Source organism: Pipistrellus kuhlii, unplaced genomic scaffold (genome assembly GCF_014108245.1).
Source record: "Pipistrellus kuhlii isolate mPipKuh1 unplaced genomic scaffold, mPipKuh1.p scaffold_m20_p_1, whole genome shotgun sequence".
Taxonomy (NCBI): domain Eukaryota; kingdom Metazoa; phylum Chordata; class Mammalia; order Chiroptera; family Vespertilionidae; genus Pipistrellus; species Pipistrellus kuhlii.
In genome coordinates this window covers 106632224-106655529 of record NW_023425404.1, presented here as the reverse complement: position 1 = coordinate 106655529, position 23306 = coordinate 106632224, and the positions used below count along the sequence as shown (strand labels likewise).

Sequence of the window (23306 nt, the reverse complement as noted above, 5' to 3'; positions counted from 1 at the left end):
AAGATGCAGCCAGGCGGAACATCTTTATTCTTCCCACCCAGGTGATCAACTTTGCGTGGACGGCTACCGTCACTGCAGGTGAGAGGGTAGCAACCCACTCCTTAATTGGTGGACATTTCGACGGAAACCACCCAACAGCAGCCTGTGTTGGGAGGGATGTGCATTAATTAGTTGCTTGAAAGTCTTCCCTCATTAACTCTAGATAAATTGTTAAGAGAAAATATTCTGAAGTTTGGATTGTTGGTTTTGATAACATGAAAAAAGTTGTTACCAGAGTATGTCTTTTTTTTTTTTTTGTAAAATAGTCACATTATATACAGTTTCTTTCCTTAGGGAGATACCATTTTGTCATTAGGGTTCTGATCTTTCTTGAACCTTGGAGTTCACATCTTGGGTACAGATTATAGAGAACGAGGTCTATGTTTTAGGCACATTAAAACTTGTGGGGAATGATGGGTGGTGGGTAAAGGAGAAGGGATACCACATTTTAGTTTGGAAAAATATATTGTACTAGAGGCCCAGTGCACAAAATTTGTTGTGCTATTTAAATTACACGAAATTAGTTGTGCTATTTAAACAACCCTCAGCCCAGCCTGCACCCTCTCCAATTTGGGACCCCTCGAGGGATGTCTGACTGCCCATTTAGGCCACTGGGATTGGGCTTAAACAGGCAATCAGACATCCCTATCACAATCTAGGACTACTGGCTCCCAACTGCTCATCTGCTTTCCAGCCTGATTGCCCCTAATTGCTTCTGCCTGCCAGCCTGATCACCCCTAACCACACCCCAGCCAGCCTGATCAACGCCTGACTGCTCCTTTGCTGGCCCGATTGCCCCTAACTGCCCTCCTCTGCAGGCCTGGTGCCCCACAACTGCCCTCCCCTGCAGGCCTGGTCACCCCCAGCTGCCCTCCCCTGCAGGGCTGGTCACACCAGCTGCCCTCCTCTGCAGGGCTGGTTCCTCCCAACTGCCCTCTCCTGCTGGCCTGATCACCCACAAATGTCCTCCCCTGCCGGCCATCTTGTGGCGGCCATCTTGTGTTGGAGTGATGCTCAATTTGCATATTACTCTTTTATTATATAGGATTGCTGTCATATAGTAATTTATATTCATTATTTTAAAGAACTAAAACTTTCATAAAGCTTAAAAACTTCACTCAAAGTCCACCAACTTGAAATTACAATTACTATGTTTCGGTGGCCATTATTCATGATATGTGACACAACAGAATGGTAAGTCAAAAGGCAGAAAAGCAAATATTGATAAATAGAAAATATACTTTTAAAAATATTGTTTTATTTAAATTCAAGAAATAAAAGTTAAATGAAATTACTAAAGTTTTACTACTTGAAACCAAGAATATTAAGGTATTAATTTCTTAATGCTTACTAATATTGTATTTTATATTTAATATATAAATAAATATATGAGTATTTAATATTCTCTTAACAATCACTCTAAAAATAAAAATTATTGACAACACTGAGTTATTTTATACATAGGTATACATTATGTATAATATATGCTTTATACATAAATATATGTAACCAGATTTTGAAACTACATTTTTCAAAATATTTTGATGGCTTTTTGATTTGTTGTTTAATTAGCTGGATTTAATCATCAAATTGTTTTTCAAAGAGGTTATTTTATGTCCTAAGTTTTTATATATTTGAGAATATGCACCCGTTCTTATTTGATAGATAATTTGTCTGGGTATAAAAGTCTTAAATGAACTTTTCTTTTCTAGAACTTTATAAACATTGTCTTTTGACATTGAATCTTGCTAGGGAGACATCAGAGGTCAGCTTAATTTTTCTACTTACTGGGTGACTTGTTTTTTTCTATTAGGATGCTTATAGGATTACTTAATTTATTTCCTCTCACCCTCTTCTTTTTTCTTTCCCTCTCTCTTCCCCCACTATAGTTATTAAACCATAATAGACAGACATAAAAATTCATAAAACATAAGCTTATAGCTTAATGAATTATCAGCCTGAAAAAAACTCAAGCTACAGCTGCACAGGTCAAAAATGGAATACACCAGTCTCAGGGCTCCTCCCCACTAATCAGTAGTCCTCTCTTTCTGCCCCAAGGTAACCATTCTCTTAACTTCTAATATGATTACTTAGTTTTAATTTTTTTTAATTTATGTAAATGAAACCATTTAGTAAGTATTCTATCTTTTTTCTCTTGACATTATGTTTTGAGATTTATCTATATATTTGTCTTTAGCTGTATTTCATTCATTGTCATTGCTTCTATGATATGACTTAGCTATGCATTAGCCCCATTTCTCATTTGAGCTATGTATTTGCTCAACATCGCTTTTACTTTTCAATCCTTCCCCATTGGGGCCATCAGTGGAAGGTAAGCTCTCAGGATGCTGATGCAGCACCATCACTTTCCCTCAGGCAGTGACTTACCCTGTAGCTTACCCTAAGCTCCTCTTCTCTTGTTTGCTGGGGGACAGGATTTCTCTGCGGATAGTCACTGCTTCTGTTTTCTTCTGGTAAGCCTGCACCCTTAATCATCAGTGCTTTAACCAAAGACTCATTTGATTGGGTTGTTTAAAAATTGAAGTATAATTGACATATACCATTAGCTTCAGCATAATGATTTGATATTTGTATAGATTGTGAAATGATCACCACAATAAGTCTAGCTAACAGCCTTCACTACACTTAAAAACATTTTTTCTTGTGATGAGGACATTTAACATTTATACTCTTAGCAACTCTCAAATATACAGTACAGTGTCATTAACTATATTCTCCATTCTGTAATTACTGTCTTTAATGTCTTTAGAATAGAGACATTCTAACAGGTATGAGGTGATACCTCATTGTGGTTTTGATTTGCATTTGCCTGATGATCAGTTCTCTAGGACTGTTCTAAAACTTGACATCGTGTCTGAATTCTAAGGAACTATATGTCATTTACAAATTTTCTCCCTCTTTTTAGTCTCTATTTCTCTGAATTCAGCTACTGTTCATTATTATTTATGATATGAAGCAGTGAATTTTTACTTGTTTCATTTAAGAAATCATTCTCTTCCTTCTCCCATTGGGTTTTAAGGCAGGAGAAATATAGAAAAAAAAAATGCCTTTATTCCATCTTAATTAACTATGACTCTTAAGTTACCTTAGGAGTAAGTATTTTTAAAATCTAACCTCAGTAGTACAGATTTACTAATATGGAAGACTAGTGGACCAACATTCAGGTTCCTTTCAGTGCCATCTTGGTCTGCATTCTTTCCCCTTACTCACCCCAGCATGGCACCTGCACCCTCTGTGTCCATCTCTTCACAGGCCTGTCTCTCTTCCATCCTGTGTCAGCCCTGACACCTGACATCCTATCTGAAGCTTCCCATTCTTCGTTGAGGCTGGTGATCTCAGAAGCATGCTTTAACCAGAGTGGGTAAATTATAGTTAGAGTTAAGCTTTATGTTCCTTGATAGGTTTTTAATATCAGGGAATGGAGAATTATTGTAGGCTGCCTTTGAGTAGGAGCTTAATATTGTCATTCATCATCGGGAAGCATCTGAAAACTGCCATTGGAGCTCCTGCGCCTGTGCGTCCTTGGATTGTATTGAGGTGCTTTTTGTTCTGTTGTGTATAATTTGGTGCCAACATGGCAGCCCCTTGAGATGGAGCCGTAACTTTTACAAAGGAGAAGTCCTTCTTTCAAGAATATACACAGCTTAAAGATTTAAAGTGACAGCGACATTTTTTATTTAAAGGATGGAAATATTTTATTTAAAGGATGAAAAAATAGTGCATATTATATGAGAAGTTTAACCTTTATATCTGATTGTATCCTTTTTCCAATCCACCAAAACAGTACCCCTAGTTGAAAAGGCCAATACAAACAATGAAGTGATATTGCCATTCCCTTTACTTCCCTGCTAAATTGTTAATTAATAAAATTGTATATTTTATATAAAGATATAGTAGTTTGAGATATATACAAGTAGTGGGCTCTTTGGAAAGCTTGATTTTCTCTAATCTCTCTTGTCTAGGATATTTGTGTGTTTGGCCCATCTGTAAATGTTATATGGGCACATTTCTTAAAGATGCTTAATTTTAGTTGTGAATCATTTAACTCCATATCCTCAACCTAACTACCCCTCGTGACTGCTGTTCAGGCTGTATGTCTGGCTGCCTGGTGGCTCTCTCCACTTTGGCATTCCACAGTAACATTACATTGAACATACCTGTCATTGTGCTCTTTGCTGTTCTTCCTGATTTCTGGGATGAAGTTAGTGACACCACCATTCATACATTTGCTAGGTAAAAGCCCCAGAATCAGTTCTTATATTTTTTCAAATCAGTTTTCTAGATCAGAAATTCTCATCTTTATCTTTTTCGTTATAATAGAAGTGGTAGCGGTAATAAAATGTTTTTCTTGTGTACTTGCTTTGTTCCAGGCATTGTTCTAAAAGTCTTACATTTATTAAACACTAGAGGCCCGGTGCACAAAATTCATGCACGGGGCGAGGGCTGGGGTGTCCAGTGGGATCAGGCCTAAACAGGCAGTCGGACATCCCTCTAACAATCCAGGACTGCTGGCCCCCCACTGCTTGCCTGCCTGCCTTCCTGATTGCCTCTAACTGCTTCTTCCTGCCAGCCTGATCACCCCCTAACCACTCTCATGCCAGCCTGATTGATGTCTAATTGCTCCCCTGCCAGCCTGTTTGCCCCCAACTTCCCTCCTCTGCCGGCCTGGTCACCCCTAATTGCCCTCCCCTGCAGGGCTGATCACCTCCAACTGCTCTTCCTTGCAGGCCTGGTGCCTCCCAACTGCCCTCCCCTGCTGGCCACCTTATGGTGGCCATATTATGTCCACATGGGGGCAGGATCTTTGACCACATAGTGGCAGCTATCTTGATCTTGTGTGTTGGAGTGATGGTCAGTCTGAATATTACTCTTTTTTTTTAGATAGGATAGAGGCCTGGTACATGGGTGGGGGCCAGCTGGTTTGCGCTGAAGGATGTCCCAGATCAAAGTGGGATTCCCTTGGGGCGTGTGGTGGTTTGCAGGCCAGTCATGCCCCCCAGCGACCCAATTGGAGGCCCTGGTATTTGGAATTTATTTACCTTCTACAATTGAAACTTTGTAGCCTGGAATGGAGCCAAGCCTTCTGCTCCATCTGTGGCTGCCACCATTTCTATTTGGTTTTATGTATCTTCTATAATTGAAACTTTGTAGCCTTGAGTGGAGGCCTGGGCCGGCCAGAGTGTGTGGAAAGCTTGGCTTCCTCAGTTGCCAGGCAAACCCAAGCCTCACTTCTGGTAGCCATCTTGGTTGGGTTTATTTGCATATTCGCTCTGATTGGCTGGTGAGTGTGGCTGGTGGGCGTGGTTTTGGGTGTAGTGTAGTGATGGTTAGTTTGCATATTACTCTTTTATTTAAAAGCACTGTGAGGTAAACACAACCATCATATTGCAGACAACACACACAGCTGACACACACAGAGTATCCATGACTTGTACAAAGTCTGTGTTAGTAAATGTTGCATCTGGGATGTGAGTGGAAATGTATAGAAATGGATAAGGAACACCAGAGCATTGTTTTCCCATTGCAATTACAGGCATGTTAGCTGTTTCCCACCCATTTCTCAAAAAGAGTGTGAGCATGTTGACATTAAAGAGTTAGTCCTGGATCTAGCCTGATTTATAAAACACATTTTATAAATCATTCAGCTACCTTTAGGAACAAATTGCTTGGGAAGCAGCTTGAGGCCACATGTGAGTGGGCCTGTGTAGCAAAGACTGCCCCTCTGTGCAGGCTGACTGAAGTGCTCTATCAGAAAGCAGCGTCAGACCTGCTGATGGCCAGGCTTTGCCCCTTTCCTGGCTTCATAGCATGTATAAAGCCCATGCTCCTTAGTGCGGCTGCTGGGGCTGCTGATGATCTAGCCCTTGCCTGCCAACCTGGGGTCATCTCCCATGCTTCCCAGTTCTCGCTGTCATTTGCTTTTTGCCTGTAGAACTGTCTCCCTTTCTAGAGATGCCACTAAGGCTGGGGTTAAATATCACCTCCCCTAGGCAGCCATTCCTAACTTCTGCAGCCACCTCCATTCTGGATCCAGTGCCTGTTGTGTTCTGATCACTTATCCACTTGAACCACTAAGCCACGAACACCTTAGAGACAGTTCCTTCTTGGTCTTTGTGACACAAACTGTACTAAACAAATGTTTATGAATGAAGGAGTACCTCGATTAATTAGAACCAGATATGCAGGGCAGACTTTTTGCTTCTCCAGTTACTCAGCTATGAAGAAAATAAAAGAGTCCTGGCTGGTGTGGCGCAGTTGGAGCATTGTCCTGTATTCCAAAGGGTTGTGGATTCAATTTCCGGTCAGAGCACGTACCTAGGGTGCAGTTTTGATCTCCTGTCAGAATACTTATAGAAGGCAACCAATCCATGTTATCTTTCACATAGATTTTCTCTCCCCCCTCTACCTTCCTTCCCCTCTCTCTAAAATCAATAAGCATGTCCTCGGGTGAGGATTAAAAAGAAAAGAAAGAAAGAAAGAAAGGAAGGAAGGGAGGGAGGGAGGGAGGAAGGGAGGGAGGGAAGGAAGGGAAGGAAAGAAGGAAGAAAGAAAATATAAATAGTAGCTCTTTTTAGAGAGGCGATTAAGCTAAAATCAGGCCCTTAGTGTGGGTCCTGATTTAGTTTGCCTGGTGTCCTTACAGAAAGAGCAAATTTGGACATTCCGAGAGATACGAGGGCTGCGCTTCCATAGGGAAAAGCATGAGAGGGAGAAACCATGGAGGGAGAAACCAGATCTGCTGGTACCTTGCTCTTAGACTTCTAGCCTCTAGAACTGTGAGATAATAAATTTCTGTTGTTTAAGCCAGCATCCATCAACCGGTCATCCACAAACCACTGGTGGTCTGTGAGATCCAAAAGGTTGGTGACCGCTGGTTTAAGCCACCTAGTCTGTGACTTAAAAAATTTTTTTTTATTGTTGAGAGAATTATAGATGTCCCCCATATTTCCCCTCTTTGCCCCCCTCTACGTGGCTCCCGCCCATTACAGGCCTATGGTAGTTCTAGCAAACTAAATCAGGGGCATAGAAACAAATTCTAGAAACCAATGTGATATTTGAATATGTATGTGCATGTATGTGTGTGTGTGAAAGTACAGGCATGAAAGAGAGTGTCAGTCCTTAAAATAATTTATTTTCTATCTACTAGTATGAGAAACTCCTCCAGTATGTGAGAAAATGTTTAGAAAGAATAAAGATAACTTTCTGCTTATGCTGAATTATCTATAAAATTAATAGGGCTTTTCAATTATGCAGATTGTTTGTAAAATAGTCAAAGGTGATTTATGTAATTTGATAACTTTAGTGATTTGATGATTTTCTGCATTTCTATTAAAACTTTATTTCTATTTGTAGATATCTTTCTAAAATATATGTTTAGTTGCTATTTGGGATATTTTACATGCTGCATTATATACTTTGTTATAATAGGATTGTGCACTATTGAGCCAGGTGTCCTGATTCCAGCATACATCAAGGTCTATTTGCCATTATCAGTCCTATTTATTTATTTATTTATTTACTTATTTAGAAGGGAAGAACTGGGAAAGAGTCAAAATGGGCCAGAGTTGGGAGGAGGGAAGAGAATGAGCAGTCAAATTGGTCCTTTCTGACAATTGACCATGTCCTGTAGAAAGAAGGATGCCTTAGTGTGAATCTCAGCACTATCATTCCGTGGCTCTGTGGCCTTTGGAATTCTCTCTGAACCTATTTTCCTTAACTGTGAGGCAGGTTCCTTTGCAGCCTGAATTTATATGTATACAGTAAAGCATCTAGTCTGGTCTCTGATACATAAATGTAAAAAAAGAATTTTTGCCATTTTGGAATTATTAGATTATCACTTAAGCTAGAAATTTTTTTTCTTTCTTTTTTGTTTGGGTGGAGTTGCACTTATAAACAAACACTAATAGTCATCTAGTTTGATGACGTGATAGTGCTGTGGCAGAGCTTTCAGCCTCGATTCTGTGTCCTTCCAAGCCCAGTTCACTCACATCTCTGTTGTGTCACAGCTGTCAGTTGAGGCGGCAAAGGGGGCATTTCAGAATTTGTTGAAGGGTCTGGGTAAGGTTAGGTAAACTAATGCAGTGGTTGGCCAACTCATTAGTCAACAGAGCCAAATATCAACAGTACAACAGTTGAAATTTATTTTGAGAGCCAAATTTTTTAAACTTCTTCTAATGCCACTTCATCAAGATAGACTCGCCCAGGCCATGGTATTTTGTGGAAGAGCCACACTCAAGGGGCCAAAGAGCCACATGTGGCTTGCAAGCTGTGGTTTGCTGACCACTGAACTAGTGTATAGTTGTTTTTAAAGCCCTTTCCCTTGGGATCATGTGAAATACGCCTTTAGAGGGATCAACTTCCATCCCAGTTGAGAAGTGCATCCCTATTGTGTGAAAGACACCAGGGAAAATGGGAGAGTAAGAGAAAATGCCCATCCTCCTTACTAAGCTTGGTTGTTGATGGAGGACAGACAGCACAGTGAGTACTGCCCTGGGGAGCATGGGGAACACCAGAGAAGGGCGTTAGAAGTGGTGCCAAGCACAGAACACGACCGCATGGCCTCTGTGTCCGTGGAGCTTACGGTAAAGTTATAGAAACCAAAGAAAAAAGAAAGCCAACAAAATAATTGTAAAATGTAGTAAGTACTACAAAATATACATGTGCTGTGATATTCCAAGATAAGAGGGATCAGGCTTCAGTGGGGAAGTCAGGGAAGGCTTCTCTGAAGAAGTGACATAGAATAAAGTTACCTTGTGCAGAGAAGTGGGCAGTTGGGTAAGTTCAGAAGCAAGAAAGCCCTGGTGAGTTTGGGTCATCACAAGTAAGTCACACATTGTCTGGAAAAGTGAGTTTGGTTGCCCTGTGCATGATAGTTTATGAAGTATAAATGTTTAAATATTGAAGCCATGGCTCTGACCACTGTAAAGAGCTGAGTTTGTTTATCGTAGACTTCATTTATTATTTTACATTTACATCATTGACTAGGGTACCTGGCTTTTGACGAAGTCATATAGGACACCATTTTATATAATAAAAGGCTAGTATGCAAATTGTCCCCTCGGGAGTTGACTGACTGGGAGTTCGACTGCTTGCTATGATGTGTGTTGAACACCAGGGGGTGGCATGGAATGAAGAAAGGCCCCAGCTGGCAGAAGGCCTAAATCTGCCCTAATGGCTGGCCAGGTCCAGGGACGCTACCTGTGTACCAATTTCGTGCACTGGGCCTCTAGTTTGTTTATATTTGTTGATGTCCAGTTACTACCCCCAAATTGTCTCTTGTGAAGATCTCTCTAGTTCTCCAGATTACAAAAGTTAAATAAAGTGACATATATAAACAACTTATTTACTAAATATTGTTATTTTGTAAATTGCAATTGAAAATTCACTAATTCTGATAACAGTGTTTATGATATTAAGGAATAGTCTGAAATTTGGGGACTGATAACACTTAAACTAGTAGCAATAGGAAGAGTTGTTTAGAAGTGCCAGTGCCTGGAGCCACACCAGTGCTTGGCTAATAATTTGAGCTCTATATTTTTAAGTAAATAAATTGAGCTTCTGAAACAACTTTACATATTGAAGATGATTTTGTATTTGCTGATTGTTTTTCTCTTGAGTAGAATATCATAGTACTTTCCTTTTTTTATTGTGTTAACTGTGACAGTATATTTTTAACCCAAGATACTTGGCTTTCCAAAAATACTGGGAACAAATTTATGATGTAATCCTCCTCACCCGAATCCCAGAGCGTGGTAAAGCTCCATTTTCTCTCTGTTATTTATAGGCAATGCTGTTTCATATGTGAGGACTGGCGAATTGTCTCGGGAAGCGGGGTAGACTTGTTTCTCTGAGCAACATAGTTATTTTGCTTTAGTTTTTTTTAAGCTTTATTGTTAATGTTTTTAAACATATTCATTTTTGTCTCTGGGCTTTTCTTAACTCTGGGTTAGCACAGAGAATAAGATATTATTGTCTATATTAGTTTGGGATACTTATTGGCCTTTTATCACTTATACCAAAAAAAGTACATAGTTTTCTACAAAAGTAGGAACATCAACTTTTTTTCTACATTTTTCCCACTACATTCTTTCTGCAATAATATGTAGTGTTTGCTTTTATTGTATTTCTGCAATATACACCCACATCCACACATCCACTAGGCTGTGTGGATGTGGGTGTATATATGCGTATTTACACACATGAAGATACTACTTTCAGATAAATGTTTTTTTCTTTCCATTGTCTCTTCTCAGCTCTTGCTGTTAAACTTGAAAATAAATGAAAATAAGTTTTATGAAAATATATTAAAATAGCTTGCTAATACCTAACTTAAAAAAAACATTTGGCACTTTTTAATGTTTATAATTTTGAATTTACTGGAAATTAAGTTACCATTTTTGCAGGTTTTTTCATGGAGACTTAGCATTTGTGTCACTCAGAATTCTTAATTATCTCAGTACATATTTTATGTAACATAATATCTGCACTCTTACCATCTACAGCCTCTTCAGAGAGTGTAACACATGGCACCAAAGTAATAAAAATATAAGCTCTAGAGTGGGAAGCAAAGCCGAAACAAGCCATCTTTACATATAACTTAAGTTTAGGTTCTGTGTAGTAGGTTGATCCCTTACTTAAACTTTAATAAAATTGGATTCAAGGGTATTTATATATAAATAAAAAATAAAGTTAATTTTGTTTCGTACTTCTATGTGAGCAAGTGCTACTAATGCATTACAATGCCATTTAAACTTCAGTATTACTCCTATTGGTTGAAAAATTGGCATACTTTTTTTGAATGATAGGCATTAAAAAGGTAAGTTGTCATTTGGGGAGGTTATTAAGATGGTTATTAAGTTTATGTACTCATATTCACACTGATTGAATCAGTCTGCATTTGGCATTTTTTAAAAAAATACATTTTATTGATTTTTTACAGAGAAGAAGAGAGAGGGATAGAGAGTTAGATAAGAGAATCATCGATCAGCTGCCTCTTGCACACCCCCTACTGGGGATATTCCAGTAACTAAGGTACATGCCTTTGACCGGAATCAAACCTGGGACCTTTCAGTCCACAGGCCCATGCTCTATCCACTGAACCAAACAGGTTTTGGCTTGTCTGGCATTTTTATCTCCTATGAACTTAGCTAAGAAGTTGTTTCCTTTTTTGACATAATTTGGAAATAAAAATCTGGATATGTTGAACACTTTATTCCCTCCATCCCCACAATGGAGCAAGTTTTTTAAGACAAAGAACCAAAATAAGAGGTTAAGACAGCAATCATCTTCTGTATCAATTAAACGTAGTACAGGCTTACCTGATACTTTCAGGATGACCATGGCTCCTCCCTTTGATGTTGATGTTTCTTCTGGGAATCTCTGAGGATCCTGAGCCTCTTCAGCTCCCTGGCACCATTTGTGGAGCGGGCCCTCCCCTCCTCCTTGGGGATAGGAGACGGTTCCTTTTTAGGCGCCCTTTTCCTTGCATGGGACAAGGTGTCTTATGCACTTTTGGGCTTTTGCTCTAGTGGCCCTTTTCAGGACACTCTTGGCTCCAGTGGTCTGGGCTCCCACAGGTGTAACATATGCCCTTTCCTAGGGACTTCTGGGGAGAGAGACCTGAGGGTAGTCCTGAGGTGACCCTTCTGCTCCTCTCAGCCACTGGAGGGAACTGCTCGGAGGGGCATATACAACAAAAAGGATATAAACTGCAACTTTGTCATGACCTCCTGCAAAAATCAGGAATGTGGGACCCTCACATAAGGAGTAAAATTGAACTAAAATACTAGTCAGCCAGGGCAGCAGAGGCGAAGCAAGGAGAGTGAGATGACATTAGAAAGAAATTTGTTAGAACTTCCCAGTGCCTCCAAGTAATCCTATCAGGGATTGACTCGAAGTTTGGGCTCTGAGTTTTGCCAGTGAACTATGTTCTTTGGTGAACAGTGAATGAGTTTGTCTTGATCCTGGCAGGCATCCTTGTGCATCTGGCCTGTCTCCTGACCAGTTATCCTCTCACAAAGAGACTTCTTTATTTGGTGGCAGGCGCCCTAAGGGCATTTAAATGCCTGACCATGCCCACCATCAATTTGTGGCTTGAAATTACCTGAGGCTAAATGTGGAAAAAGGAGACTGAGAGGCAGAGGGAAATGGAGGTGGGGACAGGGATGCAGGGGATGGGTCTCCAGGCCCCAGATCTTACCACTCCAGCTGCTGCTCCCTCCTGGCTGGCTCACCCGTCTGTTGCTGATGAATGTGATAGGTTCTTTTGTAGTGACTTGAGAAAAGAATTCCAAAAGATTGCATGGATAACTTTAGATGTGATGGTAAGATTTTATTGTGAATTAAGGGGAATTAATACAGCCTCTGGGACCTAGAGGGTGGGCCGGCTCTAAAAGCACTGCCCGGAGGCTCTTGTTAATCCTCCATTTATCTTCTTGTAAAGGTAAAGGATAACGAACCATTCAAATTATACAACCCAAATTCCTAACTTTTTCCTGCCTGGATTGGACCCTCTTCCCAATTATTTCTGTTGGCCTTTCATGTCCTCTACCTAATCTAGTTACTTTTCCAATTGTTCCTGGTTGGCCCTGCCCCTCTGTTTTTTTTTTTGTTTTGTTTTTTTTTTTTTGCGCCTGTCCAAAAGTTCTATTTTTCATTGAGTCTCTATTGCCTAAGAGCCCCGCAGATGAATTTCTTGTGGGATGAGGCCTAAATCTGCAGTTGGACATCCCTCTTACAATCTGGGACTGCTGTCTCCTAAGCGCTTCTGCCTGCTAGCCTGATCACCCCTAACCACTCCCCTGCCAGCCTGATTGACACCTAACTGCTCCCCTGCCAGCCCAGTAACCCTCAGCTGCTCTTCCCTGCTGGCCTGGTTGCCCCTAACTGCCCTCCCTTGTTGGCCTGGTTACCCCAACTGCCCTTCCCTGCTGGCCTGATCGCCCACAACTACCCTCCCCTGCTGCCCATCTTGAGGTAGCCATCTTTGACCACATGGGGGTGGCCATCTTGTGTGAGGGCATGAGGGTCGATTTGCATATTACTTAGGATTATATTATATAGGATTGTTACATAGGACTAGTTATCTTCCTTATATCGATAACTAGCTATCTCTATCTGTGGAATCTCAAAGTGTATATTTGGGTGAAAAGGGAGGAGTCTCAGTCTCAGAAGTGCTTGGTTAAACAGGTCTTCATGTGGTGCTGATATCTTGGTGTGATGGGAAGTGACAGAAGATGGGAGTGAAGTGGGGCATAATCCCATTACCTCGAATTTCTAGCATTTCCCCAAAGCAGCATTTGAAAACTGTCAGAAACATGTGAGACCTTTCAGAAGTGCTTATAATTAGCCACGAATAGTTTGGAACAGGAATCATAGCTGTTTCTCTGCAATAACGTAGAGGTTCCCATTTTTAAAAATAAACCACTCCTGCCCCCAACATTAACATTCTGGCCCTGGCACCGCCCTTAACCTGCCCCTGACAGCTTATCTGTAGTGCCCTTCCCAGGCTCAAACCAATCCTGCCTTTTCCTGTGATCAGATTCCCCACTGGGTAATCAGTTCCCATAATCATGTAGTGATTTTCCTAAACAGTTCTGACTAAATGAAGTTTTATTCTTTTCAAAATAACCGTTTGTTGAATGTATAACTACATGATATTTTATTCTTTTTAAAAAACTGTATAAAATTTATATATTTTTAATTTAATTAGTTTTAATTTAAACAAAATAATTTTTTGACTGGGTGGTGTTTTGACTTTAATAGGGAAATGCATATTCTATATTGCTGCAAAAATATTTTAAATATATATTCAAAATTTTTAACACTTCCTCACTCTAAACCCCCTGTTAAAAATATTCATAGTCACGACAGTGACAGTGTTATCACCATAACTTGCTTTTCTGCCAGGGCATTTTAATTCAAAAAGAAAATTCCTGGAGGCAACTGAGGCTTTGGGCTTTAAGAAAATTATTCTGATGCTAGAATTCTGGGCTCTGTTGAGTGGTAAGGAAGGGGGGAAATGCTTCAATAGTACTCTTTACACCATGACATATTATTGACTATTTCAACACTATTTCAATACGTTTTCACATTCGAAGAAATATGTAAGCGTCATGTACCTGAAAGACCCAGAGCTTTGGATGAGCCAGATTAATTGTCCTTTGAATCCAAGCTCTGCCATATGCTACTTATGTGACGTTGTGTGTGGGTTTTAACATCCCTGAATGTTAATTGTTGTGTTTTATTTTTTTAATGAGATATTAATAATCCTTCCCATGCAAGATAGTTGTGGCTTCTTGGAATAATGTAAAGCTCCTAAACGACATCTATACTTAATACATGTTCTACAAATAATAGTATTTATGACAACGATGGTAAGTATTCATTGGTTTGTGGGTTTATTCTTGATACCTTTAATAGAATTGCTAGTATTATTGAAAAAATTCAGATATTTTTGGCCTTCAGTTTGTAAAAAAATGCAACATCTGTAAAGCAGAATAGAAGGAGGTATTCCTGTAGATATTGAACTTAAACAGCTATGGTGAAGGCTGCTTGGATCCTGTAGGAAGTGATACACTTTGAACATCTTTTTATGTTTTCTTCATCAGTGACTTCTCCTTTGGGTCTCCTGTTTACTGGGTGACTGATATCTTCTTGGTGCTGATATTTCCAGCATCGCAGGTGGTCAGAAGATGTCCTGAACTCAGCCCCTGTGGACTGTGAACTTGAGAGGAGTGGGGGTTAGGGGGAGGAAGTGTACTCTGGGGACCAACCGTGAGGGATGCTCTGGACTGCTGCTGTCCATAAATCTTTCAGTCTTCTAAGAAATGAAATTAATTCCTAGTTCTGCTTTTGATTATGGAACTTTGAGAAGCTTATGAAGGTGTAGGGAGGGGGAAGAGGGAGAGGGGGACTTTCCACAGAAGAGTGCCACCTTACAAAACACTTTGCATTCCGTTTCAGGAGATTATAAATTTATTGAGCAACCCCTGTTTCAGGCAACTTGTTTTCAAATATATATTATCTCTCCTTTGCATATCTCATTTCAAAGGATAATGAATAACGTAAAGAATAGTATATATTTATAGTGATTTACGGATTACAAAACCAGTATATATGCTTTTGTCCACCATCCTGTCAGTTAGTATTATTATCCTTGTTAGGTCCACACCAAAGGAGCCAGCCCAAGAGACACTGAGAGAGTTTAAGAAATGTATTGCATTCTCTCACAGCAGGCTGGGACCAGTGTGGTGGTGTCAGCCCAGCGGGGCGGTTAGGTCTCGTACATAGAGTAAAAGTATGCCATAGAGGGTCAGTATGCGGATGCACGGGTCTGGGGGGAGGGGAGTTCTTATTTTGGCTGTCTGTCCCAAGCTAAGGGAAAAGCTTATAACAATATATATTTCAGAAAACATGCCCAAGCAGGGAGCTTAGGGGTAGTTCGTCCTCACAACTTTGGCCAGCGAGGAAACGGAAGCTCAGGTGTTTACCCAAAGTCTCTTGGTCTTAAGTCCATGAAGGTACTTGGGATCAGGAACTAGGCCCCTGGCCAGATCCACTGGGATTTCTCCTTACTTGATAGCATTACATAAATAAAGAAAATCTGGCAAGCAAAAATAAGATGACCTCCCATATTTAGAAGAATGGTTTGGAAATCCTACATGAATATCAGATTTAAAACAGGAATTATTTAATATCCATAGAAGGAGACTTGCAAGATAAAGTAACTGAGGTGGTATGCATGTGCGTTGGGAGTGCCCACTGCTTTGTTATAATTGATGAAGAGTCCCTTCTATTCCATTATGGAACACAGATACTAAATGGCCAAGAAGAACGTCCCAGGGAAACTATATAAAACACTATTTTTTCCTCATTGGTAAATATATTTCTGGTCCCTTTCATATCAACATGTACATTAAGTCATATACTATTTTTTTTTTTTTGAGCCATTTGGCAGGGTGGTTTTTTTGTTCTTGTTGTTTTTAAATCTTTTTTATTGAACTCGTGTTCTCCCTGCCTAAATCAAAAGAGTAACACTTCATTTAGGTATGTTTCATAAAGCAGCAATGCACTGTAATTGTTAAATGAACAAAATGCCCATTTTAAAAAATGTGATGCCAGAAAGGCTAAGCAGACACTTGCCAGAATGACAATGTGGACTGGAATTCCCCACAGAATAAGTTTGAGAGCTGTCATGAGACTCCCAGCTTACTGTGGTTGCATTGTTGATGCGCAGACAGAAGTAGCCTCAGACCTAGGCTTTCAGTCCTGTTAGGGCCTCATAGACTGTCTTCCATAAAGCATGGCTTTCACTGCAGTAGGATGATGCCGCTGTAAATAACACACTCTTTTGTACTAATTAATTAGTGTGTGCCATGTATCTCGGATATGTTTTTTAATCCTCACCAGAGGATATGTTTTACTGATTTTAGAGAGAGGGGAAGGAGAGAGGGAGACGACAGACAGAAAGAAACATCGATCTGTTGTCTCTTGGAAGCATCCAGTCTGGAGATTGAACCCATAACCTTTTGAAGTTCATGGGACAACATTCCAACCAACGGAGCCACACTGGCCAGGTCTTGAATTTGTGTGTTTTTGTTGTTGTTGTATGTTTCCTTTCAGTGTACTTTATTCTTTTTTTTTTTTAATTATAAAAAATAACCCATATTTGTAATCACATGTAGTTTTCAAAAGAGAAATTATGTTTACCTCTCATTCTGCTGGTTCAAATTCCTTTTCCACCCAAATTTCCCCTCTTTGAAAAAACCAACATTTACAATTAGATATATATTCTTACTGTCTTTCTCTTTTCCACAAGGGTATTTCTTCAAATACATATATGGGATTTCTTTCTTCTCTATTTTTCCCCCAAAAATTAAATCATAGCAAACTTAGTTTAAAAAAAAAACAAATCTTTGTGTGTTTTTTTTTTAAATTAAATTATAGCTCTCTTTTTAAGGCTGTATATGCAAACAAATTTATTTCATTCATTTTGATTACTGAATAACATTTTGTTGTAAGGCTGTAGCAGATATAATTCAGCTTCTCACCTGTTCAACATTCTGGTTGTTCCTACTGTTTTATTATTGCAAACATTTACTATTATAATATTAGTATCATTTTGTAAGCCTTATGGTCATTTTCTACTCAATAAAATATGTTGATAAAGAAATGAAAAAGTAGAAACCTCCCATCTTCAGCTATTTTCTATAATCATGCACTTCCATAATTAATAACCTGTTACCTAGTAATAAGAATTATAGAGATTCTCTTTATATCTGGAGCAGCTGCCGACATAGCTTTTATTTTGTGTGGGAGTCATTAGTGGTTAGCTTCTGTGTGGATTCACTGCAGAGCAGGGGTGATCTTTCAGCTGTCAGCACGTCCCATCTAGATGCCTTCAAGGGTGAATGATTCCTGGGTTGGGGCAAATCTAGTAATCTAATGATAGACTGCCCACTCAGCCAGGGTTTGCTGCTTTTACCTTCTCAGGCCGTGGCCTTACATTTTTATGAGTGAGAGAGCCGGGCTTATAGAGAGAATTAATTTTTAAAAGAGCTCTGTGATATTTTAGAATTAGGAAGGAAGGAACTCCTGCTTTGATGATGTGAAAAAATTTGCCCAGACAACCTTAATTGCTTAATATGTGATCAGTAATGTTACTGGCCATATGTTTCTGGATTTTTGAACATTCAGGTAGAATTCTTAATCATGTGGTTATGAAAACAACCAGTTTCTATAAGTGAAAATGAGCATGCTTATTAATGCAATTGCCTATTGCATTCAGTCACATTTATAACTCCCAAGGAGACTGATTGTTTTGCATGATTTAGTGTTTACAAAATTACAGTCGCTCGGCAAAGCTTACTGTATTTGAAGCATATGTGGTCCTTTTGCAGGTAATAAAATGGAAAATCCAATTTGCAATTGCAGAATAAGCCTCTGAATGATATATGATCTTCATAGTAGCATCGGTCAGAGGGTCATCGCTAATCACGGCGCTGGCTTGCTTCCCCTGTGGCCGGGCCATCCCGCTGAAGAGTGCGCAGAGGGAATCTCTGTCTGGGAGGCAGCCAGCGTGGCTGTAGGGGCACCACTTTCTAGCTTATTAGATCCTCTTTGTCACAGTGCTTAATCCTCCTGCCTGATCCTTGTTAGAACAGCACCGGAGCGCTGCTCAGGCTTCTAATAAAGGAGATGGGTGAGGGCTCCTAACTAGAGGCACTGAAGCGTGCAGCAGTTCTGGCGATTGCAGCCCGACTGACGGTGGGGTGAGATGCTTCCTGCATGTTATTACTTGAAAGGGAACTTACCTCTGACAGCTGACAGATGAGCTTTGCTGAGGCAAGGGTAACTTGTTGCTAGGCCAATATGAGACGGGTGTCATCTTTTCACACAGTATAATGGCCTAGCTTTACTCTAATTATATTAACCCTCTTCTGAAAAGGCTGCATTCCAGGCTGGTGCTGAGTGAGGCAGGAAAGCCAGAGACAAATAGCTGGCTGGAGGATTACGGCTGCACAGAAGCAGGTATTGTGTTCTCCACCAGTGACATTAAGTTGAAAAACAAAATAAGCATACCCTATTACAGCAAGCCAGTGATAACTCTGAAGAGGCAGCGCTTGGTTTGGCTTGCACGGTTTCCATCTCTGTCATCTGGAATAGTCGCCTGCTTCAATGTTTGCTATGGACTTTAAACACGGTTTTCATTGCTCTTTGTTAAAAAACACACACTGTCAACGACAAAACTATTGTTTGGGTTTTTTTTCTTCTTCTTCCAGTGAACCTGAATCATTCTTTTCCATTAGGCTCCCTATTTCTGGTCACTGTGAGACATCCCTGTGAATGTGATTATGTAGCATTGTTTGAGACTAAACTAAACAGCTGGAGTTATAGATGTGTTTGAAGTGATGTCATTGAAAATGCTCATGAAGAGCCTGTGGGCCTCTCTGTGTGCTCTGACTTTTCAGACATCAGTATAAGACTCCTTTTGCCTGAAGGGAGCGTGTCCAGCTCGCATCTAGCGTTTCCTGCCTGCTCCAGTTAGCAGGAGTCATTAGCAATCCCCTATGCTGCCTCTGTCTCCATTGACAGGTCTTTAATAGAGACATTGCTAGGGATTGACAGATCTCCAGGGGTTGGAGGCTTCAGACAAAAGGGCCCCCGAGAACGTGGCTGACCTTTCTTGGCATTACTCCCCTAGCTCTGTCTTCCATGTGTTGCAATCAGGGAGCGTAGAATTGAGTACATCATTTTTAGAGGATTATTACCCAAAAGGCTGCAGGCTTAGTAAGACGCTGTTAATACGTTAACAAGAGGCCATGCACATTCCAAAGTGGGTATGCAGGCAGTTGGTAGAGTACCGGCTCTTCTTTTCCATAGGAATGTGCATCTGTACCTTAAATTCAAGGATAATTACAACCTGCATCACTTGTAACATGGCTGAGCTTTTGGATTATTGGGCCTGACTGGGAGGGAAGAGAGTTCTCTTTCTCTCACTGTCCCCTGGAAGTCATCCCTGGACAGATGTGGACTAGCTGAGGCTTGTCTGTAGGGTCTTTCCCTGAGTGTTTCCCTGATCCCCGTTGCTCTTAGCGGAGCCAGTACCCTGCATATGCAGCATGGGGAGGAATGCTCTGTGTTCCAAATGTAGCTGTCATCGCTCTTTCCTCTCTTCTTCCCCAGAGTAAAACAATCAGATTCTCGGGTCCCCATCTGAAACAGATGTTATTATAAGAAGAAAGCCATCCATTTCGGTTAATTCATCGTAATGTGTGAATGATGCGAGTCCCAGAAGCATGTGCAGCTGATGAGATTCTACCCATTAGGAATTTAGACTGTGTTTCTCATTAGGATGACTTACTTTGGGGGGTAAGGAGCAAAGGTGTTTAGGTCACAGGTAGCCACCAACAAGGAGATCCTTTTTGCTTAGGAAGTAATTAATTTCTTTTCTTTTTTTTCCACTTTAAATTACATATATTTTTCCAAAGGTCTTAGTAAGTTTTCATAGCTGATTCCATGCTGATGTTGGTGGGCAGGGTTTAGAAGTGGAAAGATGATCATACGTAAGCATATGTTGTTAATTAGATGAAGGTTTTAAGAGAGATGTATGTACTCATCTCTAGAGCCTCCACGCCCAACTGATTAGTGAATTGCTGCAGTGCGCTTCCTGCTTACTGTCACCTGGTACACAGCCCTTCTCAGTGACCACGCTTCCTAGAGAGTGGGTCATATAGACACTGTGCATGTGAAACAGGACACTTTAGAAAGAGACTTGTTTCTTAAATGGAAGACTTTGCCAGTAATTTCTATTATATTCATTTTTAGGAAAAGTGGAAATGGGAAAAAAAAGAAGCAATAGGAGAATGAATGATATGGAAGAGAGGACATAGACTATAGCAGTTGAGATCCAAGAGAAAATAAGAATTATACAGAAATTTAAGCAGATCGGTTTTATTCTAAAAACCCCCTCTTTAAGTAAAGATAAAAGGCAAGGTCACACCCAGGTAAGATAGCCAACTAAGCAGACTTGGTGCAACTCTTGGATTTTCATTTGCACTAGGCAGTTTTCTGATTCATGGTTTAGAGAATAAAGCCCATTGATCTCCCAAATGATTAAATATCTGACTAATGATGTTTAACCATTAAGATGAGGAAATTGACATTATTGATAATCTTGGAGAGAAATGTATCTGCTTATTTTTGTTCTTAACACCAACAGATTCTAAGTAGCTTTGGAAACACCACCATGAATTGCTCCCTCTTGATATTTAGTAGTATCTGTTTTCTTTAAAAGCATTTTATGAAATTGTAATCACTTTTATATTTGTCTTTTCTTTCTCCATTTTTTAAATAGTTACAGGTTCATATAACAAAAAGAATATGAATTCAAAGAATCAGTTCTTTTGTTTTAAGGAGAAATATTTCATCATTCTCATAAAAATATTAATTTGTTTTCATTTCTAAAAGTCAGATCACCTAGGAAATTTTGTGCTTCATGGTATATACTTACATCTTAGAATGTGTTTTCGTTATCCTGAATTATCAGTTTGACAGAATTTGCAGTAATACCCCAGAATAGGACAAATCATCTTACTCTGGTTGCATCTTGGGAAGAATAGTTGCTGGATGTCTGTGTTTAAAAAAACCTTAGATTGTGGATAGGAGTCCGAAAAAGACTTCCTCAGTAGGACTTTTAGGGAAAGACCTTTGATGAGGCTGGTATCAAGTAAACCACTACCTTCTCTGTCTTTGTCCCTTTCATAAGCAGACAAGTTATAGGAAGCTCTTTCACACACTGCCCTTTACATGTTTCAATATACCAATAAATAAATAAAATAGTCGACTGATCATCAACAGATGGTGGCACTTACTGGCTTTTTGATGCTACTTCATTAACTCATCTTCGGTTGATCTAGACTGATGTAACTTGATAATTTCACCAGACTTTATAAAAAGAATATGAGATTTGGAGTTAGGAGTCAGGTTCATAGCCCCACTGTCATTTTCTGATCTTGTTAACAATTTCCACACATTTCTATTTACTCACCTGTAAAGTGATGTTAATAAGTGGATTCGGGATTGCTGGAGAATCAAATGTAGAGATGCTTTGAATGTGTAAACTGATGAGGACTATACAAATGTGAGTTTCTGTGATAACCACGTTAATTAAATCCATTTGGTGCTGATTCTGAGATGTTCTTATGGTACCTGAGAAACGTAATAATAATTTTATTTGGGCAGTATTTTTATCTTCATTCATATTGTTCTTTGGCTGATGAAAAACGGTGATGTTGATCGGATGGATCTAGATCAGGTTGAACAAGCAGTGATTCACATTGTCAATACAGAATTTCAGGAGGTTCTAATAGCACTTCATTTTGGATGGGGTCATTTTAGTTAGTCTCTGTAGCAAATAACTAGGAAAAATAAAGCATATACTACCTATGTAAGAATTCCTTCCAGGTTTACCGTCTTCCTACTTGCTTCCCTCTACTCCCTCTCTCCCTCCTTCTTTCCCTTGTTCTTCATTTCTTGGTCTATGGTACTATTATAATTACTTGTTTATCAGTAATGACTTGGGATAAGCAATTTTTAAAAACAAATCAAGTGAACCAAAAGGTACTTAGGCTTGTGCTGTGGTTACTATTCAGGACTTCTTAGCCCTGATCTGTGTAGGGTGAAAGGGCCTTCATCTTTTTCTTCTCTATCTTTTTCAGGAAACCTGGATCTGACTGGTCAGAAACAAGTATTCAAAGCAGAGAACAATCCTTGGGTTACCCCGATTGCTGACCAGTTCCAACTTGGCGTGTCCCACGTTTTTGAATATATCCGTTCAGAGACGTATAAGTAGTAAGTAGACTAGTTGTTTTCCAAAGTAGTACACTGTGGCTTTATAGTATTTGTAATTATGCCATTTTAAAACTATCATGTGACGTTGTTGCCTTGGTGGCAGTTAATTCATAGTATTCTTACATGTTTTATTAATAACCACATGTAGTAATTGTCTTGTAGTGATAGAGTATTTTAATTGATATTATCAAAGGGAATTTATACCAAGTTTGTTTAGAAAATTTAAATTGTTATATTAGTTGAATATTCATGACACTAAGAAAATTGGTCAGACACATTAAGATCAGAACATACTTTTTTTCTCCTTTGAATGCAAAGTATAACAGCTGTTCTGAACAAAATTGTTAAGCAGTTTATTTATAAATGAATAGAGAATACTAGAATACACCATTCTATTCTAGAGCAGCTTTTACTCTGGGGATATGGAATTATTTCTAAGAGAAAATGGAAGGAAGGGCAGAAAAAGAGGAGGAGTCAGCTAGTTTAAGTCACAGCATTAGTATCCCTCAACTCTTCACCTCAGATCAAAGGAGCCCACCCTAAAACCTGGCTGGTTTTACCTTTCTTCCCCAGTGTGTCCTGGTTGGAAGGAACTCTCTTGGCCACATCTGCTTTGTTAATCTTCTGTCATTATTTCCCTTCATCCCACTTCCACTCCATATTGAGATAATAATTTATCTTATGCCTCAGTGGCACCCTAATGCTGAAATCTAGTCACCTCTAGTTTCAAGCAAATGCAAAAGACATAAAAATCCACAGTCAAATTTAATCTGTTTTTGTGTTTGTTACCAACATTAGAGAATTTAACATTCCAAATATTAGAGAAAAATTAGAGAATCAGTGAAGGTCACGTTCAGGTGGGTGTCACTTTCTCTCTCTCTCTCTCTCTCTCT

The 23306-nt window shown here is 39.6% G+C and overlaps 1 protein-coding gene across 7 annotated transcripts in view; it reads left to right on the top strand.

The window, feature by feature from the left end:
* RSU1 (Ras suppressor protein 1) overlaps positions 1-23306 on the top strand; it is a 180269-nt gene that overhangs the window by 71876 nt on the left and 85087 nt on the right. For 6 of the 7 annotated variants that reach the window (XR_006742796.1, XM_045587806.1, XM_036459108.2 and 3 more), the window contains one exon: positions 22281-22413. The exons of the other annotated variant lie outside the window; for it this stretch is intronic. Coding sequence is in view for 5 of the 6 variants with exons in the window: in XM_045587806.1 (XP_045443762.1) it covers positions 22281-22413 (133 nt within the window). In the remaining variant the exon portion in view is untranslated. The remainder of the gene's footprint in view (positions 1-22280; positions 22414-23306) is intronic. 7 annotated transcript variants of the gene reach the window in all.